Raw genomic sequence first — 26,276 nt, forward strand, 5'->3', positions numbered from 1 at the left:
TGCTTTAAGGGCTCACAGTTCTTTCTCAGAACATCTTCAAACCACTCACTCTTTGCTTAATTTCTGACAGGATTATATTGCTGTCACTATATTATAATGTATCATTTTTAAATTTGCTATCTTGTAAGAACTGTAGTGCATTCTTTCCTTGATTTTCATTTCTGTAACTTGATTTCTTATAGAAATTAAGTTTATTTGTTTGTATGGAACAGGCTACACAGAGAAGTTGTGGATGCCCCATCCCTGGAGGTGTTCAAGGCCAATTTGGATGGAGCTTTGAGCAACCTGGTCAGGTGGGAGGTGTCCCTGCCAATGGCAGGGGATTAGAATTAGATGATCTTTAAGGTCCCTTCCAACCCAAACTATTCTAAGATATTTCTTTACAGGCTCTTATCCCCTAGTAACCAAATCCAAGAGAGAGATAGAGAATCTCAAATACGATTTTACTTCTCTGATTTTGAAAATGGAAATTATGCAAGGAAGAAATTATTCAAAGTTACCCCAGCATGAAAAACACTTTAAAGTTGTGTCCACATTGACCTATTTTGATTAGCGGGTCACAAGCCAGTCAGTATTGGTAAGACAGCACATGACTATCTTGGTACCTGCCACAGAATGTGCTGCCTCTTCTCCAGCTGGTAACTGGGAGACTTGGGTAGTAGCCATATGAGGTGGGTGAAGGAGGATGTGGACAATGTGGGTACAGAAATAACAGAAAAAGAATTAAGTTGTCGCCATAAAGGTTTCTTTATAGGGGCAAAGTGTGCAAATTATTATGAAATAAAGCTTTGCTTATTCTAATGCTAGCAGAATTTATCTTTCTTCCTTGTGACAGAAAATACAGTAAGCATTTTTGTCTGCATCTCACACAACACCTTACCCACTGTAAGCACTGTGATTTAAACTGAACAAACACAATGCAGCACAGATTATTTTAGTCTGTTGCAGAAAATGTTAGCACTGGGCAGTTCCTGTTCATTTTTGACTGGGAGCCATAGTTCTCTCCCTGTGTGGGTCACAAAAGTAGCATTTCTGTGTATTCAGACTTGGTTCCAAAAATTGTGTAACATTCTCTTAGAGGTCAAATAGATTTCTTCCAAAACAGTAAAGCAAAGCAAGTTTTGATACAGAAAAGGTTTTTCAGAAAGTAACCGTTCACCAGTTGTGAGATGTAAACATTTAAATATATATAACAGTCCCCAAAATTTGGGGACAGCAAAAAACTTACTCAAATGAGGCAGTAGATCTCTTTCTATATTTCTGTCTATTCTTCCAATTCTGTAAGCATTTAAACCAATACATATATATATATCATCATTATAATTTACCCTCTCTCAGCAACAGAATGCATAGAATTCATCAAAAGTCCTCTAGTAAAGAAAAAAAATGAATATTGTTTTAAGCATTTAAGACAAATATGGCTGCATCGAGAATATCCCAAGAAAATCCCAAGTTGGAAGGGACCCACCATCATGGAGTCCAACTCCTGGCTCCACACAGGACTACCAAAAAATTAAACTATATGTCTGATGGCGTTGTCCAAATGCTTCTTGAACTCCAATAGGCTCAGTACTGTGGCCACTTCCCTGGAGTTGTATTTGATTATGTTCAGTTTTGGGACAGAAACTAAAAAATATGACAAATCAAAACTATTCCCTGAAAAAAAGCTACCTACAAATTTTTATAAATGTAACTGATCTAAACATTCAAATAGATATCAAGAAACTTTACCAAAAAAAGAAAAAGACGGATTTGTGTCCACATGCATATAAGTCTGGTCCACAACAACAAAGTCTTCAACAGACAATAGGTACAGGTTTTTGGTTGACAAAGATATCTCCCATTCAGAAGAATACAGAATGCAGTTTTCAGAGTTCTAAAAATAAATTTGAGAAGTTGTTCTCCCTTTTTACTATCAGCCATGTCATCAGAAATAACAAATTCCTTCTCAGACTTTGCCAAATATATATTCTGACTGGGTCAGTGCAGTTAAGAGAACCTTTTGGAAGAGTTATATAAAATATTCTCAAGAAAGCTCAAGAAATGGAGATAAACGAAAGAAAGGGGTTATTGAGTTTCTGTACATGTATTAGGCATGTACAGAAACTAGAAACAACAGAGAAAGGATCAGTGTCAATTGCTATGGAGTGCTACCTAAGCAGTCAAGCAACCAAGTCAAGCACTCAAGCACAGCTGACAGCCTGCTAACAGTTATACTTCCAAAAGGCTAGAGGTTGGTTGGCCTGCAAGTTGGTGGGTTTTGGGGCTTGGTGTTTTTTTGTTTGGTTGGTTAGTTTTTTGTTTGTTTGTTTGTTTGTTTGTTTTGCTATTTTAATACCTTTCTTATTGGTTAAAGCTACTTATTTCTTGCTTTTGTCATCCTTGATATCTACTTATTTCTCACTTCTGGTTTTTCACACGTTGGTTCCTATTCCTAGTGATCTTACCCAGTCAAGTTCCAGTTCTCTTCATTCTTGAACATATCTTGTTACAGACTCCCTGCCTTCCTAGTCTCTGATTGCTCATTTTCCTTGTCATTTGGCTTCCCATGCTTCCTGGCCTCTTTAATTCCTGGATGTCTGTCAGCCCCATGGTTCTGGATAATTCCTAACCTGTGGAAAACAGTGATTTCCTCAGTCTTCATTTGAGCTCACTGTGACCACAGTGCACAGCTACAGTAGCAACTCTGAAGATATTTTTTTCAGGTAGAAAATATAAATTCTTTCATGTCCCACAATACTGACATTACAGGTCATCACTAGAAGCAACATCTAGAAACAACAAGGCCTTCGTGCTGTCTGAAGTAAGGGAATATCTGACAGAAGCAGTATATAGTCATCCTCTATATAAGCCAGCCTTATGGAAAAAAATAGAGGTCATTTTCCTTCTTAAAAAAAAAAAAATCCATGTTCCCATCCTGTAAATGACCAAACTGTTGGCTGACATTTTCTGGAATAATCCAGCCTGAGGCATTCACCCAACAACCCAATCAGAAAACTCTGACAATTTATAAATAACAGAAGAGAACATTTAAAATGGAAAGTGTTGGAGAGTTTTAATGCTAGAGAGTACAAATAGCACCACCTGTAGTTACATGGAGTTCAGCTTTCCTTCACATGCCAGGCATTTGTTGGTGATGTATACTTTTGGAAAGGAACATATTTGAAAGTGTATCATTGACGCATAGAAGTAAGCCAAAATAATAAGTTATTTGCTTGCATCAAGAGCCACAGATGACACTTCATCCTCATCAGCATCTAGAAACGGTTATTCCCATCAGGAGCAGATTTCAGCAATGGTTGGCTACAATAACACAATGCAGGAGAGCAGTACAACAGGCATGGATAGTAACCAACTTCTATTCCAGAAAAATCTGAAAGAAATGCAGCAGCTCCTAGAAAAACAGCATCTCAGCAACTTAGAGGTACGATATTTTCATGTGATTCATTGCATGATGTAATGTAATTTAAATGTAATTTAAATTTTTAAATGTAATTCTTGAAAATTCTTGAAAATTCTTTTTAAATGTAATTCTTGAAAATGTTATTCTTGAATATGATAAAAAAGAAAGACTGTTAAGCACACCTTACCAATTAAACACCTAGACACACTGCACTCTGCCTTACTAATAGGTTATTTATAGTTAGAGTATTGTACTGGGTCTGGTGGTAAAACCACCACAAGTATACATATTTTCAATAAGAAATTAGAAATCTTTAAAAATGTTTGTAAGGATATTTTCACAAAAGCCTCAAAGACATCAGTTATGTTGTCTTTCTTTCTCTGAACCTAAGATTTGACTGCTAGAATTCTTGGCTCTGGAGTAGCTAGACATTAGTCTATCACAGGAGTCTTGTACTAGCTCCAAACTTAAACTGGCAGCTTCCAGTAATGCACTTAAGTTTCTGCTTTGCTGATTGCTATAGCTCAGCACAAAAAGCTATAGCAATATAATGATGGTAGGTCAAATGTTGAGTTTGTTTTTGTTTTCCCTAATGTGCGGTGATTTCTTGGGCATTGACTTCAAGTCTCTTGAGATTCTACATCCTTTTTTGTCATCTTTGGAATATATGTAAGTGTTCTAGTAACAAGCCATGGGTACATCTTAATTCCATGTCTAAATTAACTTTTGGACCCCAAATCAGTTTCAAAAGGCACCTTAGAAACACAGTGAAAATCCTGAAGAACTGAGGTCCAAAGTGATTTCCTTCAACTGCACCTTTATGTCTGATTTTAGGTCAGTCAGTGTTGTCTTTGATTTTGGAAATGTCTTTCTTTAATATTATATTTTTTTGCAAACAAAAAGACATAATTTTGGTCTCACTCATATTTCTGTAATGCTAAGTACGAGACTCATGATGTCTGAGATGACCTTGACACAATGAAGCAGCCTTGCTTTTATTCTGGAAATGGCTAGAGGTCATTGATTGACAAGAATTTGTCCAAGAACTTTTCCTTAGGAAAAAAAAAAAAAAAAAAAGAGCAAGGACTTTTCCTTTTAATGCATCCTAATGGATAACTTTTGAAGGACTGCTGTGTGCTGTTCAGATATATTTGGACTTCTTTGATATTAATGTTTCCAGGCACATTCATCTCGGTCTTTGTACCCACTTTGTTCTGGTGGGGATTCATGAGAATCTTGAGAAGCTGATGGCTAATACAGAAAATCTCACTCAACTGGAGTAAATTTCAAAAAGGTTGAGGAGACAGAAGGAACATTTTGTACTGGCAAGGCTGTTAATTAGTATTCATTCTTTTATATAATAATCAGCTTTAGATGCTGCATATAATATAGAAATTTACAAATTAATGTGTTTGCAAATCAATGTTTTTGAAAATGTTTTGGTCCTACTAAGATTCTCCCAGAATATATTTTTCTGCTGCCACTAGGGGTTGCTCATCTTCTTCCCTCTGATAAATAGTTTAAAATTATAACTATTTATACTTGAAGCATTTGACTTTCTTTCTTGAAATTTCAAGCTTTGGACTCTGATTAGAAAAATAGTCAAGAAAACTATTGTTGTTGTTATAAAGCCTGAGTTTGGAAGCTTAATTCTTGGATTGGGCTGGTGTGTATGTGTGCTGTGACTTTCTGTGATGTGATGCAGTATTTATAATACTAAGGTTACTGACATAAATAGTCTTCAGTGGTCTTGTTGCTGTCTGTTGTCCAAAGTCATTTCAGCAGCGCTTGCCTTTCTGAAACAAACATCGAAGTATTTCACTGTGGACATGCTTTGCAGTCTAACCATCCATTGAGGTCCTTTAACCTCTCTTGGGTTCTGTTTTTACAGGCCTACCAGGATTATAAAGATTCCTAAAATTCTTTTCTCTCCTACAGAGCAATAAAGTTCTATGTAGACCTTACCCATAGAATTGGTGTGTTCCAACCTTAAAGATTTGTATAGTTTCAGCAGTAAACCAAGGTTTTCAGTGACCCTTTTACCATTCTCCAAAATTACTTTGGTTAAAATATTGAGAGCAATAGATTTTATTTTGTGCAACAGTTGTATCTGAGTCAGTACATCAAATTATTATGCCCATAAATAAACTCCACTCTGAAGAAATTAATGTTGTTAACTTCATTCTCGATCAAAGGGGTTTTTTTGCACAGTTCTTTCCTGTTTGTATTGCAGGCATAAATAAAATCTTTAAGGTGGAGCTGGTAGCACTGTCTTTAGCTAAAGCTGCATGCAGCTTTTGACCAAAAGACATTACCCACAATTGCATATCATTTTGCCAAATGTTATGTGTTGAAATTTTCTATTTCTGGCACCTGCCTGGAGCTGAATAATGAAAATTCCCATTAAAATGGCTCAACTATGTCAAGGAATAATATTATTCATATAACTTTTTGTCTTTTTCTTTCCATCACATTGTCAACTTGGTGCCCATATGAAACTGTTTTGGTAAATACAATACTTTTATGCTCTTCCAGAAAAACACATTAGGCTTGAATTAAACCGTTTGATTGACTTCACATTTTATCTCTATTGTTTCATTTTTTTAAACAAAATACTTGGAAGTAAGAGCGAATTCACAGACAAAATAGCTATAGATTACAACATGGAGACTGTATTTTCCTCTTCCCTCCTCTGCATAACCATAATTAAATTATTCAAGTGGTATCTGTGAAATCCAAATTTAAATCCTTTTTCTGATTGATTTGAAACAGGAATTTTACTTTGGCTGTCCTTTTGTTTTAAAGTGTATTGTGCATCAATCAAAGTACTCATTATTGCTATTTCTGTGGTTCCCCTTGCCATAAAATACTTCACTGTTTATAGAAGCAGGGGCACTGGTATCATTTCTTAGAAACAGCAACCCAAACTAAGGGGTTGGAGGGTTTTTCTTGTATTATCTCTAATATAATAACGTTTTGTAGCCTGTTATAGGGTGTGTGATTATATATTCTATGTATAGGGTAAGTAGGCATCTGGGAAAACACTGAAGAATACTGAAGAATATTTCTTAAGTGATGTTACACTGAGTGAAAGCAGCAGATACTGCAAACACGTATGTATGGACATTGCCTTAGTTGCATGAATGAGTGGCCAGTATGACTGTTAGCTCTTTGTATTACTGGGCTTCTGAGTATGGACTGTGTCTATGAAATGGAAATGTGTCAGGTATCTTGCAGAAAAACTGAATTAATTTTCAAGTGCATTCCTATTATGACTGGAATGAGTTAAACAAAGGTTCCTTTTGCAGAATGCATTGTATCATTCTAGCCCTTCAGAGGCACAAATGAGACCAGCATGGAAAAAAGGAGTGCCAGTATATGAAATCTCTCCCAGGAGTCAAGAAATTTTAGAATGGTCAGGGCTAGTTATTGGGAAAACAGATTTCTAAGGGGAGGGCATAAAATAAAATGGGATTTGAACTGAATTCAGATTTGATTTTGAGAAGACCATTCAGAGACTGGAAATGCATTTCTGTGGTCACCGTAAACCAAAAAAAAATCTGGTCATCTTTGACTTTTAACTGTGAATGTTAACATCTTTTATGTTGATCACTTGAATTTTATGATAAACTCAAGTGATTTCCTTACTGCTTTTCCTTTTAGCAAGATCAGGGAGCCTCAGCTTTTGTTGGCTTTCAACCAGTATTGCAACATACCATTATCATCCACATTATTTCACTAATCCAAAGCAACTTCACATTTGCTATAAAGGTTACTAATCACATTGAAATTTATCTCCAGACTAATTTATTTTCCTTATTTTAATACTCAGACTTGCTTTCATTATGTATTCCTCAGAGTAGTCTTTTTTAAAGTAAATTAGCATTTTATTCCAAGACTGTGCTGTAGAAAATGACATTACAAACCTTGTGTCTGACAATCTGTATGTTCATTTATTTGAATAGCACTTTGCGTCAATTCAAAGCCCCACTTTCACAGAAGATCATATAGAATTGAAGCAGAAACAGCATTGACAGTACAAAAGATTTTATTTTACAGGTGGATGAATATGTTAATAAGACTTGTGAAAATATAACAGTTGTTACATATACAACATTGGTCACAAAGCACAGAAAAAAGGAAATTGAGAACTGTCATCTGCATACCTGTTCCTCCCTTATAAGCATATACTTTTTCATAAGAACTCACATACATATTACCATGCTTCCATTTTTGTTTTTATATTCATAAACATACATCCATATAAATATGTATGTATATATGAAATAACTAATATATAGCTATGCACTAGGTTATTTCTCCATTTCTTCAGAGCTGTTTTTGAAGTGACTTGTTTTATTGGAACAGAATAAAATGTTCATAAATGCAGCTAAAGGGAAGGAAAAGAGGAAAAAAACAGTATATGATCTGATTATTTACTGTGGTTATGGTAATAATAAAATGTTTGCTTGCAGAAAGGGAATGGAAAATAATAAAGTTTCTGCATACTGATCTGCCAGAGTTTTATATTATGATAACTTGGTCTTGTCAGAGAGAGTATATACCAATGTCTCAAGGGGAAGTTGGGAAATCTATAGCTTTCTCACCAAGATTAAAGTATCTCTGTCTGGAGTAATTCTGCCCTTTGAAGATGTCAGAGCTGTATTTTGTTTTGTTTTAAGAGATAAACCTCTTTTTGTGAAGTGGAAAGCAAAATAAAATTTAACTATTTTTCTTCAAGTATTCCTCTTCTGTCCTAGTAGGCTCATGGTGGCTGGGGAACAGAAACGTAGTCACCTCTTTCAATTTTATGCAGTATTAATTCTTATCAATCCCCAGCAGTGCTTCTGTAGGATTTTGCAGCTTGATCTTTGCTGTGCAGTTAATGCCTGATACTGGCACATCTCTGTAAAGAAGTATGGCTCACCAACTGGGAAACCAAGCATTAATCCAGATTCTCAGAATTCGGACAGGAACAGGTAGAGAACATCTGGGACCCAGGAAACTCACAGATCTTGTAACAGCCAACTTAATTATGCTTTCAAATAGTGGCAAGAAAAGCATATGAATGTCAGCTTTACATTCAGTAGGTTTTTAGGGGAAGGTGGATGTAGTAGATGTATGTTCTTATAAATCAAAAGAAAAAAAAAAAGCAGGTAGGAAATAGGAAACATCTAAGAAAGACAAGGGACACCTTCATAGCTTCTTTGGTGGGTTCGGTAGAATGTTCTGGATCTGTTGTCTAACAGAGGAACTAAAATCCTGCCTCAATAGGATTTGCTTTCTTGGCTTGGCCCAAATCATCTGAGAAATCAGCATTGTATAGTGCCTGAATTGTATGTGTTTACCAAGCATGCATAGACAATAGTTTGCAAGTTTTCTAATGGACATTTCCATTCCAAAGGTGGTGAACTCAAGACCAGTAAAAGTGTTTAGGTACCTCACTGGCTTTGAAAGGTAGCCTTGTGTCTTTATGAACATCGGTGTCTTTTACTCCACAACAAAAGTGAGAGAGAGCATTGTTTGCATATAACACACAAAGAACTCCTATAAATAAACTAAAAATCAAAATCAAAATTCTCAAAATTAGCAAATAATGTGAGAAGACAGGAGCCTGGGTTTTCAGAACAGGTAGCATTTTTACAGCATTTGTCTTCAGAAGAGTGTTCTCATTCATTTCTTGGAACTGTGAACAGTCAGCACTTCTGCAGAAAATGTCAAATACATATATGGCAGCTCTTCGGTGTAATGGAGCTCTGACAGAGTCCGTTGGCAGAAAATTCACTTGTCGGGTTCTCTTAATATTATACTTATTGCAATGTTATTCTTTCATTTGCCTCATGAAAGGTTTCTTAGGCTTATGTTTTCTCTTTGTTTGAGTGCTTTGCTGAAATGAAATGGCTTAACACAGCTGTTCTAAGTCTTAAGACATGTAAGCAACCTCTTTAACTCCTCAGAAATATTCCCTCTCCCAAAGTACCAAGTATGTGGACAGGCTGGGTTTAAACTTTGTGTATTAGGGACATAAGAAAATGAAGGCAACAGGCAATACAATAAATTGTATTTATGTAAGAGAAAAGATATACAAATCTAGAAAATAAAGGCATAATACACTCTATGAACATTTTTCTGCCTTTTCACCCTATAATATTCCCAAAGATCAAAACGAATGATTGGGATATCCAGGTTTATTTCCCTGACACTATTGACCACTAAAGGAATGAATAATTGCTGAATGCTTTTTGAGGTCTTTATGCATAGTACTCTTTATGCATTTTTAGAAGAAAATGTGACATTCACTTCCATTACAAAATCCACTAGAAAGGCAAAATAAAACATGTAAATATTTAATGAGAATGATAAGCAGCCTTCATGTGTGAAATGATTAAATTGCATGCTACAACAAAATAAATGTATGTGAGCTAAATTTGCATGAACTAAGTAAAAGTGATTGTGCATTTAAATGAGGACACCTTTATTCTTTCGTTTCAAACTTATTTCTGGAGGTTGCCTCACCTGAAATCTTTTGTCCCCATGAGGTTCTGTTGTACCAGGACAGTAACATTACATATAATGTGGGATTAAATCTGTTTTCAACTTCTGAACCAAAAATATTTGAATTGTTTTGATTTTAATTTTTAAAAGTTGCAGCTTTTCTTGCATTCTATAAAGCAGTTTTAAGCTAACCTGCTATAGAAGCAGGGTTGTTTTATTAAGTCAACCATTACATTTTTTTCCCCTATATTTAACCTAGTCATTTTAGAAGTGCATGTTTAGCCATACAGGTGCAGTCTCCAGTTCAGACAAGAAGTAAGCCAGACACCTCTGCTTTCTTTTTATTGATGGTTTGCTTTGATTTGTTTTGCTTTTCCCGTTTGAAAATTTCAGAGTTAGTTCTTAAATTTGGCCTGGTACAGAAACCTACAAGCATATGCTTTTTCCTTGTTTGGTTAAGTTCAAGCAGAGGTTAACAATACAATTTAGCCAAACATAAGGTTAATAAATAACTAAAAATGCATTATTTATTCTTTTCTATTAGAAAGACACCAGTTTGTATAGCTTTAATTTTAAAACGTTCCCTAAAGGGATCTTTCTCTACACTTGGTTCTTTGTTCTTGTATTTAGTTTCTTTATCTCAGATCATAACTATAATAGAAGACTGTACCAACCTCTCAACATTTAGGGCAAGATAAGGTTTAATTCAATCATAAAAAGTCTTTCAGGACCCACTCAGATTTTTATTTTGCAATTTAAAATATTTGTACAGCTATAAACTATGCAATATTATGGTATTTTTTTGTTAGAATAAACAGTTTTACTACAAAAATATGTTCTCATTCTCTAATTTTATGCACACTTTGTTAAGTTTTCAAAATGCTAATTCTATTCTAATTTCCAGAGGGATGCATAATAACTCACCTAGGTGAACAGATTTTGCCACTTGAAACCTTTCTCTTTTAAAGCCAAAAAAATGGCATTGCTTTATGCCTAAGGCAGTTCCCCTTAGTTTTTCATCACAATTTTCTCCAATGCATAGAGTAAAATTTAGCAGCTCAGTTATATGGAAGTGGATTTAATAGCACGTAGAGAGAAGAATACAGGAATGTGAAAGCAGATAATAGGCATGTATTCCTTGACATTTATGTGCGTTTTCAAATCTTGTACTTAATAAAATATGTATTTTCAACCATGTCAGGCATCTGAGTGTCTAGATGGAGAAGTATTAGTGAAGAAAATACCTGCGTAGCACATAAAGTCAGCCCACTGGCAATTTGGATGGTGCCTGTTGCTCTTATTCATCATTGCATTATGATGAATAATCATAATGCAATGGTTGGGGGAGGGCATGGAATCCCCTGATCAAGCAAATTATATTTTCCACTTTCTGAAAGATGAGAAGAGAGAGTTAAGGAGTGTGAGTATGACAGCTGTCGCATTTGCCATGACATTTAAATGTGCCTTACTTGTGGAGCTCTGTATGAAACAAACAAACAAACATATTTGGTCTAGTGTTGTGGAATAATTCTAGTTTGGAGAAGAATTAATATTGAATCTGCATTTTCATGGATTCTCTTTTGTTTTGTAAACTCCATTTCATGTTAGAGTACAAGAATCACAGTTCTTTCCTCTGAGTTTGATCCCAAAAGCAGATCATTTTCTTTTGCAATTAAACACAGGTAAATTTTGACTTGATGAAAACATTAATAATGCTATGACCCCAAGTCACAAAAACATTGGGCCCAATATTGATTGTATTTTAGCCTAAGCTGTAGTGTTAAAATGAAAAACTAGTATCAGTGAAGAAAAAAAAAATCTGATAAACTTAACAGTCTGGTTTTATGTCTATTTCAGAATTTTCAAGAAGTTGAGAAAACAGATGATTCAGGAAGTTTATCAAGTCTTGACAGTCTTGAGGCTGGGGAACAAAATGGAACTTGCAGACCACCAAGTGAATCACCTTTGACTATGCAATGTGACTGTGCCCAGTATAATCCTGGAAAATCACAGACCAGGAGCAATGATTTGATTTATACAAATGAAAACACTTCTAAAAACATACATCTAAATAATTGTCAGAGAAATTTAGATTCCCAAAACAGCCACAACAACTTACCTGTTCATGATCTTTTAGCTAAACATAATTTTCTAACTCTTGCTGAAGACGTAAATAGTTTAGAAGAGAAGTTATCTGTTTCTCACAGATCTGAAGAAAATGCTGTAGAGTTCTTTACTTCTGGTAATCAAGAAAGCTCTGTAAATAAAGCATTTACTTTTCTGAAAAATATAAAAGAAGAAAGAAAGAATCCATCTTCTGGAACGGCCAGCACATTGGCCACTGGTCATCCTGCTTTCAGTCCTTGCAAAGCCTGGGCCAGCCCTGATTCTATTCCAGGAGAAAGAATTCAGGATCTGATGCAAGAACAGAGCTTTAAAATGACCCCACAAAATAGAAGTAAATCTGTGCAAACCTTCAGTGAACCTATTGCAACATCTGGAATCTTATTTCCTAATCAGAGGTGTTCCACTGGCGTTCCCAGCACAGCTGATACGTTGCCAAAGGACAAAAACATTAGTAAAGATTTTTTTAAAAATACTTTGGGAAAAGTGATTGAAACAAAAGGAGAAAGCATTAGATGTGTTGATGACCTTGACCAAGGATCATCTTTATTTCATGATGCTTCGGTTCTGTGCAATATTAAGCAACAGAATAACAAGGAGAAAGAAAAGGCAAATGTGGCTGAAACTATGTCACTGGTGTCTGATACAGAATTCAGTTTTGGCATCCCTGCAGAGCACAAAACCCTGAAAAACAATATTTATGACAGAAAAAGAGCAAAACTATTCAGAAGTATCTTAAAGAAGGAATCTAAATATGAACCCAGTCATTTCAAAGCTGTGGTTATGAACCATGGGATCAGTTTTGGAACTCGACCTGTGTCTTCTATCAGAGACAGTGTGGAACTGGCAAAAATGAAAAAGAAAAGTGCAGAAAATGAAAAAAACAATAGGAAAATAAGATGGTGTGATCAGATTAACAAGATAATAATGGAAAATAATGAAAAACACTATGAAAAAAATACCAGTGAAATATCTTCTGCACAGCTGCAATGTCTTCAAAATGCAAGTGATTCTCCTTGGACTAATTTAAGTATGGTTGTTCACCCTTCAAACACCAGGTTCACAAGAAATCACCAGGAAAATTCTCATATATCAAACCCAAATGTTAATTCTGGAACAACAAATAAAGAATGCATGTCTCCGAATACGTTTATGTCTACTGGATCCTCTTTTGCTAAAAAAGCTTGGATGATATCAAAAGATGAAGAAAGCAAACCCCCGGAATGTAATAACAAATCTAAAATTCATGAAGGTAATCAACACAAAAATAAGCCAAAAATAACCAGAAGACCAAGACCCATAGGAACCCAGCCGGGTTCTATGCTGAAGAACGGAAGAGGCACTCTGGTCCAACCACAGTCGGCTTCTGAAGCCAACACAGTTCCAGCAGCTCGAGGCAGGGTGTTGGTACCTCATCCACCATCCGCACCTACAACAGGAAACACAAGTGGCAAAACAATGGTCAGCCTGGGGTTTCAGCCACGGCCTTCCTCTGGTCTTCAATCTGCCACTAGAAATGGTAATTATTTCAATGAAAGGCATGTTTTGTTAGCAGATCAAGCTTTAACTAGGAGAACTAGAGCACACAGAGAGAGCATTACCTGTAGTTCTGACTTGGCCACACCTTGCTGCAGCATGTCCAGATACGAACCTTTGGCAAAAAAATACTTATTCTGTAAATAGTGGTCAGACAAGTGCCGGTCAAGATCATTCAGTAACCTGCACTGAAAGAAGATCTGTTAATGCAGAAAATGGATTACATCCTGATCATATCCCAACAGCTGACAAAACAGGATGTGCATGGAAAGGAGTGCATGCTGCCCTAGCTCTAAAGGACTCTGCTTGTGGTTTAGAGTCATATGTCTGGGCTTTTGGGGTGGGGGACATTCATTAGAATGTACTTTTAAATTACATCACAAATTTGTTTTCAGTTAAAACCTTCAGCCTTTCATCCATTCACACAATACTTGGTTTTAACAAGTTTTCAGCAGTTGTGATTATCATTTCTATTCTAGTGGTGCCCAGAGGCCTCTCAAATGCGGATCCCCATTTTTATAAGCTCTCTACAATATTAAATGAAAAGGAAGTGCTTTCCCTGAGATTATATACCTGACTAATGAGCAGATGTGACAGGTGGTCTAAATAATGATATAGGAGGAAGTGAGTTTATATGAGCAATTTTTACAAGGTAACTGGGAGTCATAGCTTGTTATCCAAGTCACTGCCACCTGAAAGTGAAAGAAATGTAGATCTACCATGTTTTTAAAATGCTGACACTGCCAATGCCTAAAATTATTAAGTCTTAGTCTCATTAATACAATTAATACTCAAAAAAAAATTTAAACAATTTTAAACTTCTACTAGACAAATTTGCTGTTCTTCAAAATGTCTGATTTGTAAAGATCTTTAAGATACAAATTTTTAAATTTTAAGAAATCTCAGGGATTTTTCAGAAATTTCTTGCAATTTATTAGAAAATAACCTTAGGAGCAATATGATGCAGAGGGTGTTTGGTAAGGTAAGAGAAAAGATGTGTAAGAAATTTGGGGAGAATAAACTTTATGGGGTTTACATTTCAAAATGTTTCATACTTTTTGATTTAGCTTTTTTCTCCTCTGCAACCCAGCTATATGCTGTACTTTCAGGCAGTGACGGCATCCTTCTGCTGGTACTTTCTATATTATATGCTGATTTGCTTTCTCTTGAGGGCTACAGCTAGAAACAGAACTCCTGAAACCAAGCCGTGTTGCAGGTACACACAGCGCTCCAACCTGCTGACTGAGCTGTCATCAGCCATGTAGCTCAAAGAGATTTTCTAGCAAAATAAGACATTCTAGTAACTTGAAAAAAAAAAAAAAAAAAAAAAAGTTTCTTATTTTATCTAGTCTAAATTCATAGTTTTAACAATGGGAGCAGAGCTAGATGATTATTCTTGGCCTGAAGGAGGTGGACAAAATGAGAAATTTCTTCTGTTTGTCCATTCCAGTTCAAAGGCAAACAGATGAGCTTAAGATATGTGTGATTTAAGTTAGCCTATTTGATTTTACATTGGAAATGAATGAAGTCTCCCATTACCATACGTGGCCTCCAGCAGAGCTACTTGCCTATTGATACCCTTATTTGCACATCAGATAAGTGAGCAGGCCCCAGTATCATAGAGCTGCAGCTCTTTTAGAGGAAGAGCTGAGCAATCTCATTTTAAAATTGGAGTGGGCGGCCCTCAGTATCTGCTTACATTTTGTGCTTGGAAAGTCTTCTTTATTTTAAATACTCTAGATAAGTCTTAATGGCTGGCTAGTATTTGTTCTATTGCCTGCAAATGCATATAGATCACCATGATCTTTGTTTTGAAGGGCTTGATAGAGAGACTGAGTACTGTGTTGTTCTTGAGTAAATTATCTGCTGTGGCACTATCACAGGGCTCAGTAAGGTCTGTGAGAAAATGTGATCTGCACTGTGTGACCAAATGTGTGCTACAGAAAGTGAGAATACGCTGAAGAAACAAAATTGTCGTAAATGAGGACCGTCCTTTAACTGGGGTTCCAGGCTTCCTTTAACTGGGGTCCCAGGCTTGAAATTGTGTATTGTCTGGCTGACACAAGCTATCCTCTGTTGCTGGATAGTAGAATTATTTTAACTTCTTTGGTGTTCAGCCAGTAAAATGCTTTAAAAATGTGTTTAACATTCAGCCTGAGACAAATTGTGCCTCGTGGACACAGAACAGGACACGGTATAGTGATGGGATTCAGTAGGTCAGGTTAATGGTTGGACTTGATGATCTTGAAGGTCTTTTCCAGCCTAAATAATTCTGTGATTGTGTGATAAACACAGGACTAATTCACATGCTTGGAGTTAAACAGACATATCTCAGTATCTCATGCCCTTAAACACACTACTGCTTGTTATATTTTGTATTAAATTTCCCAAAGGAATCTTTCCTAGACATAGATCTAATCTTGCAAACTGATTCAATTAAATGTTGATGTATCAGTAGAGTAACTTTGGAATTTATTTTTCAGAGAAAGGTTATGTGATTACTAATATAAGACAGGGTTTCTTCTTTGATTCTTTCCAAATTTCAATATTACACAGTCACATTTCTCTTTCTTTTCAGGTGCTATTCAGCATCATGTGTCACATTACAATAATTCACATATAACTAAATGGCAACCTTTTAAAGCTCCTGTATCCTGTATTACTGCTGGTGAGAGAAGCCAAAAGACTATTTTCAAACCTTCTTCTAGGATGAATGAATTCTTTTCTTTCTCTGCAAACAGTAAAAATTCTGCTTTGTTGAATATCACTATAATAACATGTAAAGAACTCAAATTCTGTCAAAATCACTAAAAGACTCCTTGGCCTTGTCCTGAACTTCTACTTATAAAGCTGTACATTAAATTTACATGGTATTACATAAATAAATAGGTGATTTATATTCCCAAGAAGAAATCAAATAACTGTATTTACAAATGAGAATATATCTCCTCGGATATGTAGATCCTGACTTGCAGGTGAAAATAGCGATTTGCATCCTCAGATTGCATGCATGGAATTTTAAAGTAGAACTTAATTTTCATTTTGAAACCTGATGGTTTGATTATGAAAATATATTGTTACACCAGACAAAACTGAGATAAATTTGAGGTACAATATCTAAGTTAGGCCTCTCTATCTGAGGGAAAATACTATACAGTGCATATAATCCACATCTGGATTTTATAGTCTTATCTAAGATTAAACTAAATATGCCTTAGAAGCACCTGTTTCACTCTTCACCATAGGAAAATAATCTAGAGAGATCTGATGCAAACATCTATAAGATAGACATTTAAACTTTGACAGAGAAATTTATTCACCATTAATAGTTTTTCTTTATCATATTTTTACATGTGTTTATTTTATTTTTGTATGCATCTCATTTAAGGTGTTGTTCCTGTTACAAGACAAAAACAGATTTTTGACAACTGTGAGCATAAACACAGAGCTTTTTCAGAACAGAGAAGCCAAACTGTGGCATCTAAAAAGACATCTACTCATCATACACAGGTAAATATTTCATCATACACAGGTAAATATTTGATGCTATTAAAAAAAAAAAAAGCTTATTTTTCCTCAAAATTTAAATAATTTCAGGTGTATCAAAAATGTTGTTCTGTCACAACTTTGAATCAATGTGCTAAGTCAGCTTGCTGTCACTACTAATGAAAATAATTAAATCAACTTCAATACATCTACTGAATTAGTATGCACTAACATTTTTGCACTTGAAACATTTAGTAATATGAAATAATAAATTAAAATGTTCAGGAAGTAGTACAGTAACCTTAAATTACACTTAAAATAGTTTTAAAATATTTTGATAGAATTCGTTACGTGCTGTCCAGCTGAGTCCTATTCAATCTGCATTTGATCCAGCACAAAGTATGAATAATACCTACAAGTCTGAAGAAGGTATAGTAACACATCTCACTTCAATTCTTTGTTATTCATAAAGTAGTGACCTAATGTAGGCACTATGTAACATCACTTGTGTCTTTTAGCCCCAATGATTCTAGTTTGTTGTCTAGACCTATTTTTTTTCACAGAAATGTAAAATACAACATTATATGTTATGAAATTGATGGTTTTATAACTTTTATTCTTTATGCATAAGAACAAATAGTCAAGTTTAATTGTGTTCCTCTTTGTATTTAGCTGTATGTATCATACATAACAGTATGATAGGGACAGGTATTGGTTTATTATATATTTGCAAGACTAGTAGAACTTGCTCTGGAACAAGTCATCCCCATTGTAAACATATTAGTGATCTTAATTTTATCATTTTCTAACATATCATGCTTCTTGACTACCATCTTTTTGATCTTTTAAATGTGAATTTAACACAGACCCATAGTCACAAAAGCAAGCAGTATATTTAAATGTCATGAGCTCTTCTCACTTGAGTTTACCCCTGTAATCTCATCAGTTTCAGAAAGCACTGCTCAGTTTCTTATGGCAGAAAAACTTGCAAGTACACCAGCTGCAGAAGATGAAATCCTGGCAGCTATGGAAGGTATGCAACCAGCGAGACAACCCTTTCTGCTTAACAGGGCTCCATGTCTAGGCATGAGTGCACTTTCAGTAGAAGAAGAGAAGATTTTCCAGTCTCTTGATCGTCTCAATCAAAGGCTACAAAGTAAGTTTGATAATAAATAGGATCCTCATCAAGTGATTAAGTAACTTTATGTTTTGTTGTCTTGGATTAGGTTTGATTAAAAACATTAATCTCATGATAGAAATCTCTTTTCCTCTTATTTTATTGTTATTATTCTTTACTAACTGTAGCAAACAGTAGATCAAAATCACTAAACCTTCTTATAGTAAACAGAACTAATTTAAAATAATGGTGACTTTTCCTTTGTCAAAAAAAAAAATCAAAATATGATTGGAGGACACCTTCAGAAACTAGTTCAGCCCTTCAGAAACAGTAAACAGAAACAACAGTAGCTGTTGTTTGTAATAGATGTTTCTTAAAATTGTTCTTTAAACAAGTACAGGCCTCACTTACGAATCTCTTCTGATGCTTATCCGTCCTGTTTTTTTTTTCCAATTATATTTTGTCAAGAATTACTCTTTATTATATACTTTATATTTTCACATATCTAACCCTTTATAATGAAAAGGTTTTCATTTTCTTTATTCTAGTCTTTTGAAATGTTCCTCTTCTCCATGAATTCTTAAGGATCACAAATGCAATTCTGAGATTGCTGCAGCCAAATCTGAATGTTTGTGTGAATATCACTTGCACAAATACTCTTAAAGTGTCAGACTTACCTGAGCATTCTACAACCTGTTCTTTTTGTATACCACCTTTATGCCAGTGTTTCTTATATGAGCTATTTGATCACAATCGACATTTTGTTGAAGAATGTTGAGAAAAAGTCTCTACTTGTTCTTGCTATTTTTTCTCTCCAGTGGTTAAACACTTTCATTGGTCATCCTATTAGAACTAACACACATGTAGAATTAACTTACTTTTTAGTCTCTTGCTATTGTATCTTGTGGTTAGTATTTGCTTTGACCTACATGACGGAATTGCCATGCCTGGAGCTGTTTAAGAGATGTGGGTGTGGTGCTTAGGGACATGTTTTAGTGATGAAATTGGAAGTGTTAGGCAGATGGTTGGAATTGATAATCTTAAGGGTCTTTTCCAACCAAAATGATTCTATGATTCTATAATCATGCAGGTCTTTAATAAAAATTCTCAGTAGTTTTACAGTTTCTGCATTTTGTGTGTTTCATCCTTTCCAAGATAACATTCTCAGACATATGGTTTAATTTTTAGGTAGTCTCCTGTGGAGCCATGAGTTGGATTTGATGATCCTTATGACCTTATGTCCCTTACGGCTTGTGATATTCCATGATACAGTATTGGAAATCAATGGGGGACCTTGTGACTTGGTCCATGTGGTCTGTTCATGGCTTTCCACATATTGGAATAACTTCTGCTTGTCATTTTTTCTTTTTATGGAACTTCTAACTCTGCTGTTTTTTCCTTTCTGCTTGGATTTGTTTCATTTCAAATTTTACTTGCCAATTATTCAAGTTTACAAGAGTCTGTTTTCTTGAAGTCCATTGATTTTATTTTACTGTTCTACTTACTTTCCTAGTGGACTGCATTACTTCGTGGTCAGTTTACCAAAGTTTACCCCGATAGTTCGTGTTGCCTGGAATCATACCAGACCGGGACTTATTTTATGGCATTAAACTCCAACACACTATCCATATGTTTCCACATCAAATGATGGATTGCTTGACTTTGAGGGAAAAGGTTTCAGTTTCCTGTAAATTGCAACAGCAGGATAAAAGAACTTTTCAACCTCTTAGAAACTTTCTGTAACTACAGCTTCCCATTCTTGCTCCCATCTAGCTGTGGTTCGAAATTTCCTGACACTGTACCTCATTCCTCTTGCTTCAAGGCAAATGGAAGTAAAGAATTCTCTCTTTTGTAGGAGAGGAGTTTTGGTATGATGTGCTCAGGTCAATAAAGTATACATTAGGAAAGAGAAATGCAATAAAATTCAAAAGAAATTGCTGTATGAATAACAGCGAAATTGAAAAAAAAAAAAAAAAAAAAGCAAATTCATCAAAGAAATTGAAAGCAATAAAGCTGAAGTTTGCCAAGTGTGAAAAAGAAAACTGAGGAAACTAAGAAAAGAACATAAGGAATATTAAAGTATAGAAGTCAATGGATTACAAATGACTGTGCAAGTTAAAATAATACATATATGTATGTATTCTAAATTTAGCTTGCTTAAATATTTTGGAAATTGGTCATAGGAAGCTGTGAAATTTTACAGGTAGACATATGACATGTAAGTACATGGAAGTATGTACCTCTAAGTTAGTAAGTAAAGTGTTATAAGTAAAGTACTTAGATGACACATAAGTACATGGCATTTTGAAATATCTTTATCCACCTTTTTCAGCTTTGTTTTCACACGTTACCAAGTTAAGTGCCTGAAACTCTGTAGGTTTGGGTGTGTTTTATGTTGTTGTTGTTGTTTTTGTTTGTTTGTTTGTTTAATGAATAACAGATAGTCACTAACCAATCTGTCTGGAAGTTTTGTTGCCAGCTTTGAGCACCTGACACACTTTTCTAAAGATTTAGATTTCTTTATAGACACAGTAGATTTTTTTTTCCAGATACCTAGCTGAATTTTTTTAAAATACAGATATGTCATATACTTCAACAGATATCAGTAAAGGAAAAAAGAACAGTTCTATTAAACTACATTTCCACACTCTTCACAAAGTTTTGTGCTGAATATTTGATTGTGAATCATATTTCTATCCTAGTATTTGGATTAAATAACATTTGTCATACACTTTGATTCTGTTTTTAGATGTTCAAGAAGCCATTACCAGAAACCCATCTGCCTCAGGTGTCTTACAGATAATCACTCCTTTAGTAAGTATATAATTTAAATAAGTTCAGCTTTATTGCTATTCAACTTTATTTCCTACAAATTGACCTACTTTCCTACAAAGTGGCTTATTTTATAGCAAAAATATAATTGAAAGTATTTACCTCGATCTGTTTAACTGACTTGCCAGACTTTCAGCTTTCTATTTATGTAAAAAGTAATACATTAATGAACTTTGCATTACTGTAATCGGGCTGTGAGAGTTTATACCCAACTGCCTTATCCTCTGGCTTCAATTTCCCTTTTGAAATCTGAAGACACTTGCAAAGTCCAAGAAGTTTCAAGAACTTCTCAGGAATAATAATGTAGCAGGATCCATTTGAACTATATATAACTCATAATTAATTTATTTCATAATAATTTTGAGAGGAGAGGGAGAATGATGTGTGGTAGTGCATAAAATAATTGTTAATATAATGAATTCTTACTTGGACCTGCAGATGTAAGTGATAAATATTACCTTTCTTCAGAAAGTGTTTATGTTTTGGTTTATGTATTCTAGATCTTGTCAGTTTGAAACAAAATAATCATGACACCTCCCATATAAAGAACTGAATAGGGAAATAAGTGCACAATGTGCAAAATTTACATTTTGAATGATCAGTTTGTAATTCAGAAGTTAGTATTTATGTTTCTGTAATATCAATCTCCTCCTTTAATGTATATTTGTTAGGAAAAGTATATTTGTATATTTTGAAGCTAGTGTGTATTAATGTGTATTAACTTAGGAAAAAAATATAGCCAGATGACTGTATACTTCATATACTTTTTGTACTTGTACTTACCTTCACATACTTCATACACTTGACTGGATAAACTAGCGTTTATAAGCTCTCTAACAAAAATGTTATAGAAAATACTTTTTACTCAGAAGTCATTTGCCACCTACTGAGTTTGAAACTAGAAGGAAAAAAAAAAAAAAAAAAAAGAACATTTTTGAGGCCCCTAAATTCAACGTGGTTGCCTAGATTTGAAGTGGAATTGTGTAAAGCACAATGTTATCTCTGTTCATGTGGGCCTCAGTATGTGTGACCTGGAACCTCAGTGCTGTTTCCTCTGTCTCCTATCTTAAGAATTTAATTCCTAATGGACAACAACTTTAAAAATGCTATTTTTCAGCAATTAGTGTAGCAATAAAATTACCTTTATTGCATCTAACTGTCTTGTACTATAGCATTTTTGAGCCTGTGGGTTTCTCTGGGGATTTCTTCATAGCTCATTCTTCTTAAAAAAAAAAAAAATAGCTGCTCTCCCCACCAATGCAAGTTTCTGTCATCCAGTAGTCAGTCCTTTTGGTCAGCTGATCATGAATGAACAAACATTTCTTCCATTAATCCTTCATCTACAGCATTTTTATTGCATGAATAAAATAAAAACACTAGTCTCTGTAAGTTCACTAATGGGCATTTAAGAGCTTTTTTTTCCATATGGTTATATACTTGATCATTTAAACAGGAGTGTGTATGTGTAGATACAGATCCAGATCTCAGGCACTAGCTTGGAATTTTTCTCAATGATGAGTGAACAACTGTTGTGCAAGTTTCCAGCTGCAGAAAAAGAGCAGAAAACTGAGGTTAAATTCTTATGCTATGGGATGAGATGAAAAGTCTTAATTTTTACTTCACAGAGAGGACCACATGCTTCAGCTCTTCTTATTTCAGAGCAATCAAATAAAGCATGTGTATTCACTCAGTAATTCGTATGAATGACATCGTGCCCTCTAAATCCAGATGAAGTTGCACAGTTGTTCACATATAACGGAAAAGAGGTCACATCAATATCATCAAATGATGTTTCTTAAATGCTATACATAATTGCATTTCTGGTTTTGCACATATACATCTCATTATTCTCCATTTTATTATAGAGTGTTCAGCAGTGTATATCCTCCCCTTTGGTGAATACTACAGTAACCACCCAGCAGTACCAGAATGCATCAGCTAGCAATCAGTTGCAATTCCACAGGAAATACTGATATTCTCCTTAAAAAGGTGCTCCAGTATATTGCAGCATTATGTACTTTTTATGTGTGTATTATTTGACACTATAAAATTAGCCATAAAATAAAGATGAAAGCAGTAACTCGAGTAATGAATGTCAATTGGCTGTTAAGCATTTTTAGGATAATTAAGTCTATTTTATTATGCACTTTATTGTAAAACACTGTATATTAAAGCAATGAAAATACCTCACATTTTTAGCATTTATATTGGTAGTGTAAATTTCCTGTACCTGTAATTAAAGTGAAGAAAAAAAAAATCACTACTTAGATTATGTGTAAACCATTTCTGTGTTTTTTAGGATTTGCTAATAGACTCTATTACATTTGTAAATGATACATTGTAAAAGTGATTTGATTATCAGTAAATAATGCATGGAGTTTCATCTTTTTCCTTTATTATCAGTGGCTATATTGCAAATTATTGCAGACTGTCTGCAGTAATTACTATCTTATTCAGTAGCTACATCTGATGGTACTGAAGCTGACTGTGCTCCCAGTATCATACGTCTTCTGCTTCTCCTTCATACTTCTACTGCTTCTTCCTGAATTTGTTGGAGGTTCCTGTTCTCCAGCTTTCCTCAATGTTTTTCAACGTTTGCACTTAAAGAGCAGTTCTTCCTCAGCTCCTCCTGTGAAGGAACCCAGGCTGAAACTGGCAGGAAATTAGAAAGAAAAATTCCTGGGGAAGGACAAATACAACAAAGGGTATGTAGATGCACTTTCACTGAAGCACATTGGGGAAACCTTTATACATCAATGGCAGTTTTGGGCTAAAATAATTATTCTAGAAACACAACACCATAAGCACTCAGCTAGCTCAACAGCAAAATGTGGTTTTTGTTTTTCCTCATGAGCTTTACCTTGGTAATCCACATTACACAATCTCCACATAAGGAGAGTTACAAGCAACTAAAGTGGGGACAACAGGCCTGGAGAGGAGGACTCCATTCCTGTCTTTAAGATAGACAGATGGAGCCAAATAATAACATATTCTGCATAAGGGTATATATATTCCAAGAACATGACTAAATGTCTTTCTGCAGAGCTTGGTGCACTTGCAGTTGTCATTGTAAGTGGTTGTTTTGGAGGGCAATTTGGTTTTGACAGTCTTGGACTGACGGATTATACATTGGTCCTTCAATTTTAAGTTCACCTGTTGCGTGACTATTAACATGTCAACAGATTTGTCTTGGTGATAAACCTGTCTGCATTGCCACACCAGTTCTAGAGCAAAGACCTTTTGTTAGTTAACTAGCATGACACCTAAATCTGTGAGATTTGATAATTTTTAAGGAGTAGTAACTTTTTAACCTCCTCTCATTTTCTCTTCCTCTGCTGTTTCAGTGCAAAGTAGATAAATATTGCAAAAAGCTGTAGAAGCCATACACAATGCACAGAACCGGTCAACAAATCTAAGCTGGTAACCATCTTCAAGAAACAATAAAAGCAATTTACTAAATCTCTGGATTTATAATTCCCTATTACATGTCTGATTTTCCTTTTATTATCTACACAGTAAAAATTGTGGGGTTGGCTTTGGGACTTAAGCACTCGTATTTCCATCAGTGCTGCCTAAATGCTACACAGTGTTATTGCCGGCCTTTGTTAGAGTGTTTGGGAGCTTAGAAGAGTATTTCAGGAGTGGGCCGAGTGCTCTACTAGTGCAACCACAGAAACACACACTCAGAAGGACATAAGCACTTCTCTGGATAGAACACATCTTCCCAGAAGAAGCAATCAAAAAATATTTGGCAAAAGTATTTTTAAAACTGTTATTCACAATCCTAAAAAGACCATCACACCAGTACCTTTAATTAGTGCTGCCGTTGCTTAGGAGAGAACCAACCTGTCAAACGGAGACAAAAGGAAAACAAGTACCCAACACAGAAATGGAAAGTTTATCAGGAAATTAGGGCTACCTGCTGGTGGGTGATATCAGCCACAATTAAGAACAGTTTGTAGCAAATAGCAGCAGAAATTTTACAAAGGAAGTTTAGGGAAAGATTGTTTTTCTCAAAACAATGTTTTGAAGAATGAAAGGATGCTAGCTTTCTCCTCTAGCTAGGCACTGCAACATCTTTGGGGAAAAAAATCTGATAGACTTGAAAGGGCTGACTTCAGTCTGGAGCCTGTTAAAATAAATTGTACTTAAACACCAAAACTGCAGAAACTCGGAGTCCCCTTCTGATTGCTGTTGCCATCTGCCCTGTCCCCGCTGCCAGTAGGGGGAAGCTATAGCTGCAGTCCACAAGCCTAAAGGATTGCAATGTGTGTTAGCCCTTATAGGGTCTTTGGTGTTCAAATACATGTTAAATACCCAGCAGAAGACATCCATGTATCTTCAGAGCAAATGAACAAAGACCTTCTGAGTTTGACTTCAGGATTGGTTTGCACTGAAAAAACTCAGCCCTCACATCTCTGTTTGTATGCAGTATGCTGCAACATTCCAGTATGGTGAGGATTTAATATTTAAATAGTGAGGGGAAGTTTCCCCACAGAGATTAAGAGACGGAAAGCAAATAATCCAAATACCAGAGGCCATGGATCAAAAACAACTCTTGCTAGTCAGCAAGCCAGAATGCCAGCTTAACCAGGTTTCTTCTCCCATTAATCGGTTTAGGTGGCAAAAGCAAAGCCAGAGAGTCAGCTTCCTCTCGTAATTACACAGTGAGATTTTTCAAAGCCAGGTGCCTGCATTTAAGTTTCTAGGAAAATATTTTCAAGTAGGATACTTGATTTAGGGTTACAGGCTTCAACTCAAATAAGATAACCTTGTTTCTTGGATTGCTTTGACTCCTTTGACAATATTAAAGTATAGTTTTTGTTTAGGTGTCTCAACAGTGTGATTCTCAGAAGTAAGGAATGTGCATTAGGGCAGCGAGACCAGGGGCAGCTGCTGGATTCTGAGCACTTCGGAAGAGCCAACGAGCCCTTTTTTTCCCATTACTTGATGGATTCTTCAGATTGATATCTACAGATCTTTCTATTAATCACATAGAAATAAATAATGATGATGATGATAAATAATAATAAAGCAGATAACTTAATTTTTCAAGTTAACTGCACTAAAATCAACAAGATTGGTTTAGACAAACATTAAAATTTGGGTACCTTAGACTTCCTCCTAAAACTCTTCAGTCTGCCTACCATTTTTGTTGCTTAAAAAAAAAAAAAAAAAAAGTCCATATTCTCTCTAAAATTAAATTTTAGTATGAAAACATATGGAAAACAGGTTAAAAATTATGGTTTCCAATACAAGCCTAAATGCTCTCCTTCAAAAATA

General features: G+C 35.1%; 1 protein-coding gene across 8 annotated transcripts in view; it reads left to right on the forward strand.

Moving 5' to 3' along the window:
- CEP126 (centrosomal protein 126) overlaps nt 1-23,073 on the forward strand; it is a 35,674-nt gene extending 12,601 nt beyond the window's left edge. For 2 of the 8 annotated variants that reach the window (XM_068669934.1, XM_068669964.1), the window contains 7 exons: nt 3,226-3,424; nt 11,756-13,541; nt 16,947-17,068; nt 17,386-17,473; nt 17,991-18,200; nt 20,911-20,975; nt 22,859-23,073. In XM_068669934.1, coding sequence (XP_068526035.1) covers nt 3,226-3,424; nt 11,756-13,541; nt 16,947-17,068; nt 17,386-17,473; nt 17,991-18,200; nt 20,911-20,975; nt 22,859-22,966 — 2,578 coding nt within the window. In that variant the 3' untranslated portion in view covers nt 22,967-23,073. Of the gene's footprint in view, nt 1-3,225; nt 3,425-11,755; nt 13,542-16,946; nt 17,069-17,366; nt 17,474-17,990; nt 18,201-20,910; nt 20,980-22,858 lie in introns of those variants that run through there. The other 6 variants (XM_068669941.1, XM_068669951.1, XM_068669958.1 and 3 more) reach the window with 6 other exon arrangements.
- Nucleotides 23,074-26,276: the final 3,203 nt, after the last annotated feature.

Source organism: Anas acuta, chromosome 1 (genome assembly GCF_963932015.1).
Source record: "Anas acuta chromosome 1, bAnaAcu1.1, whole genome shotgun sequence".
NCBI lineage: Eukaryota > Metazoa > Chordata > Aves > Anseriformes > Anatidae > Anas > Anas acuta.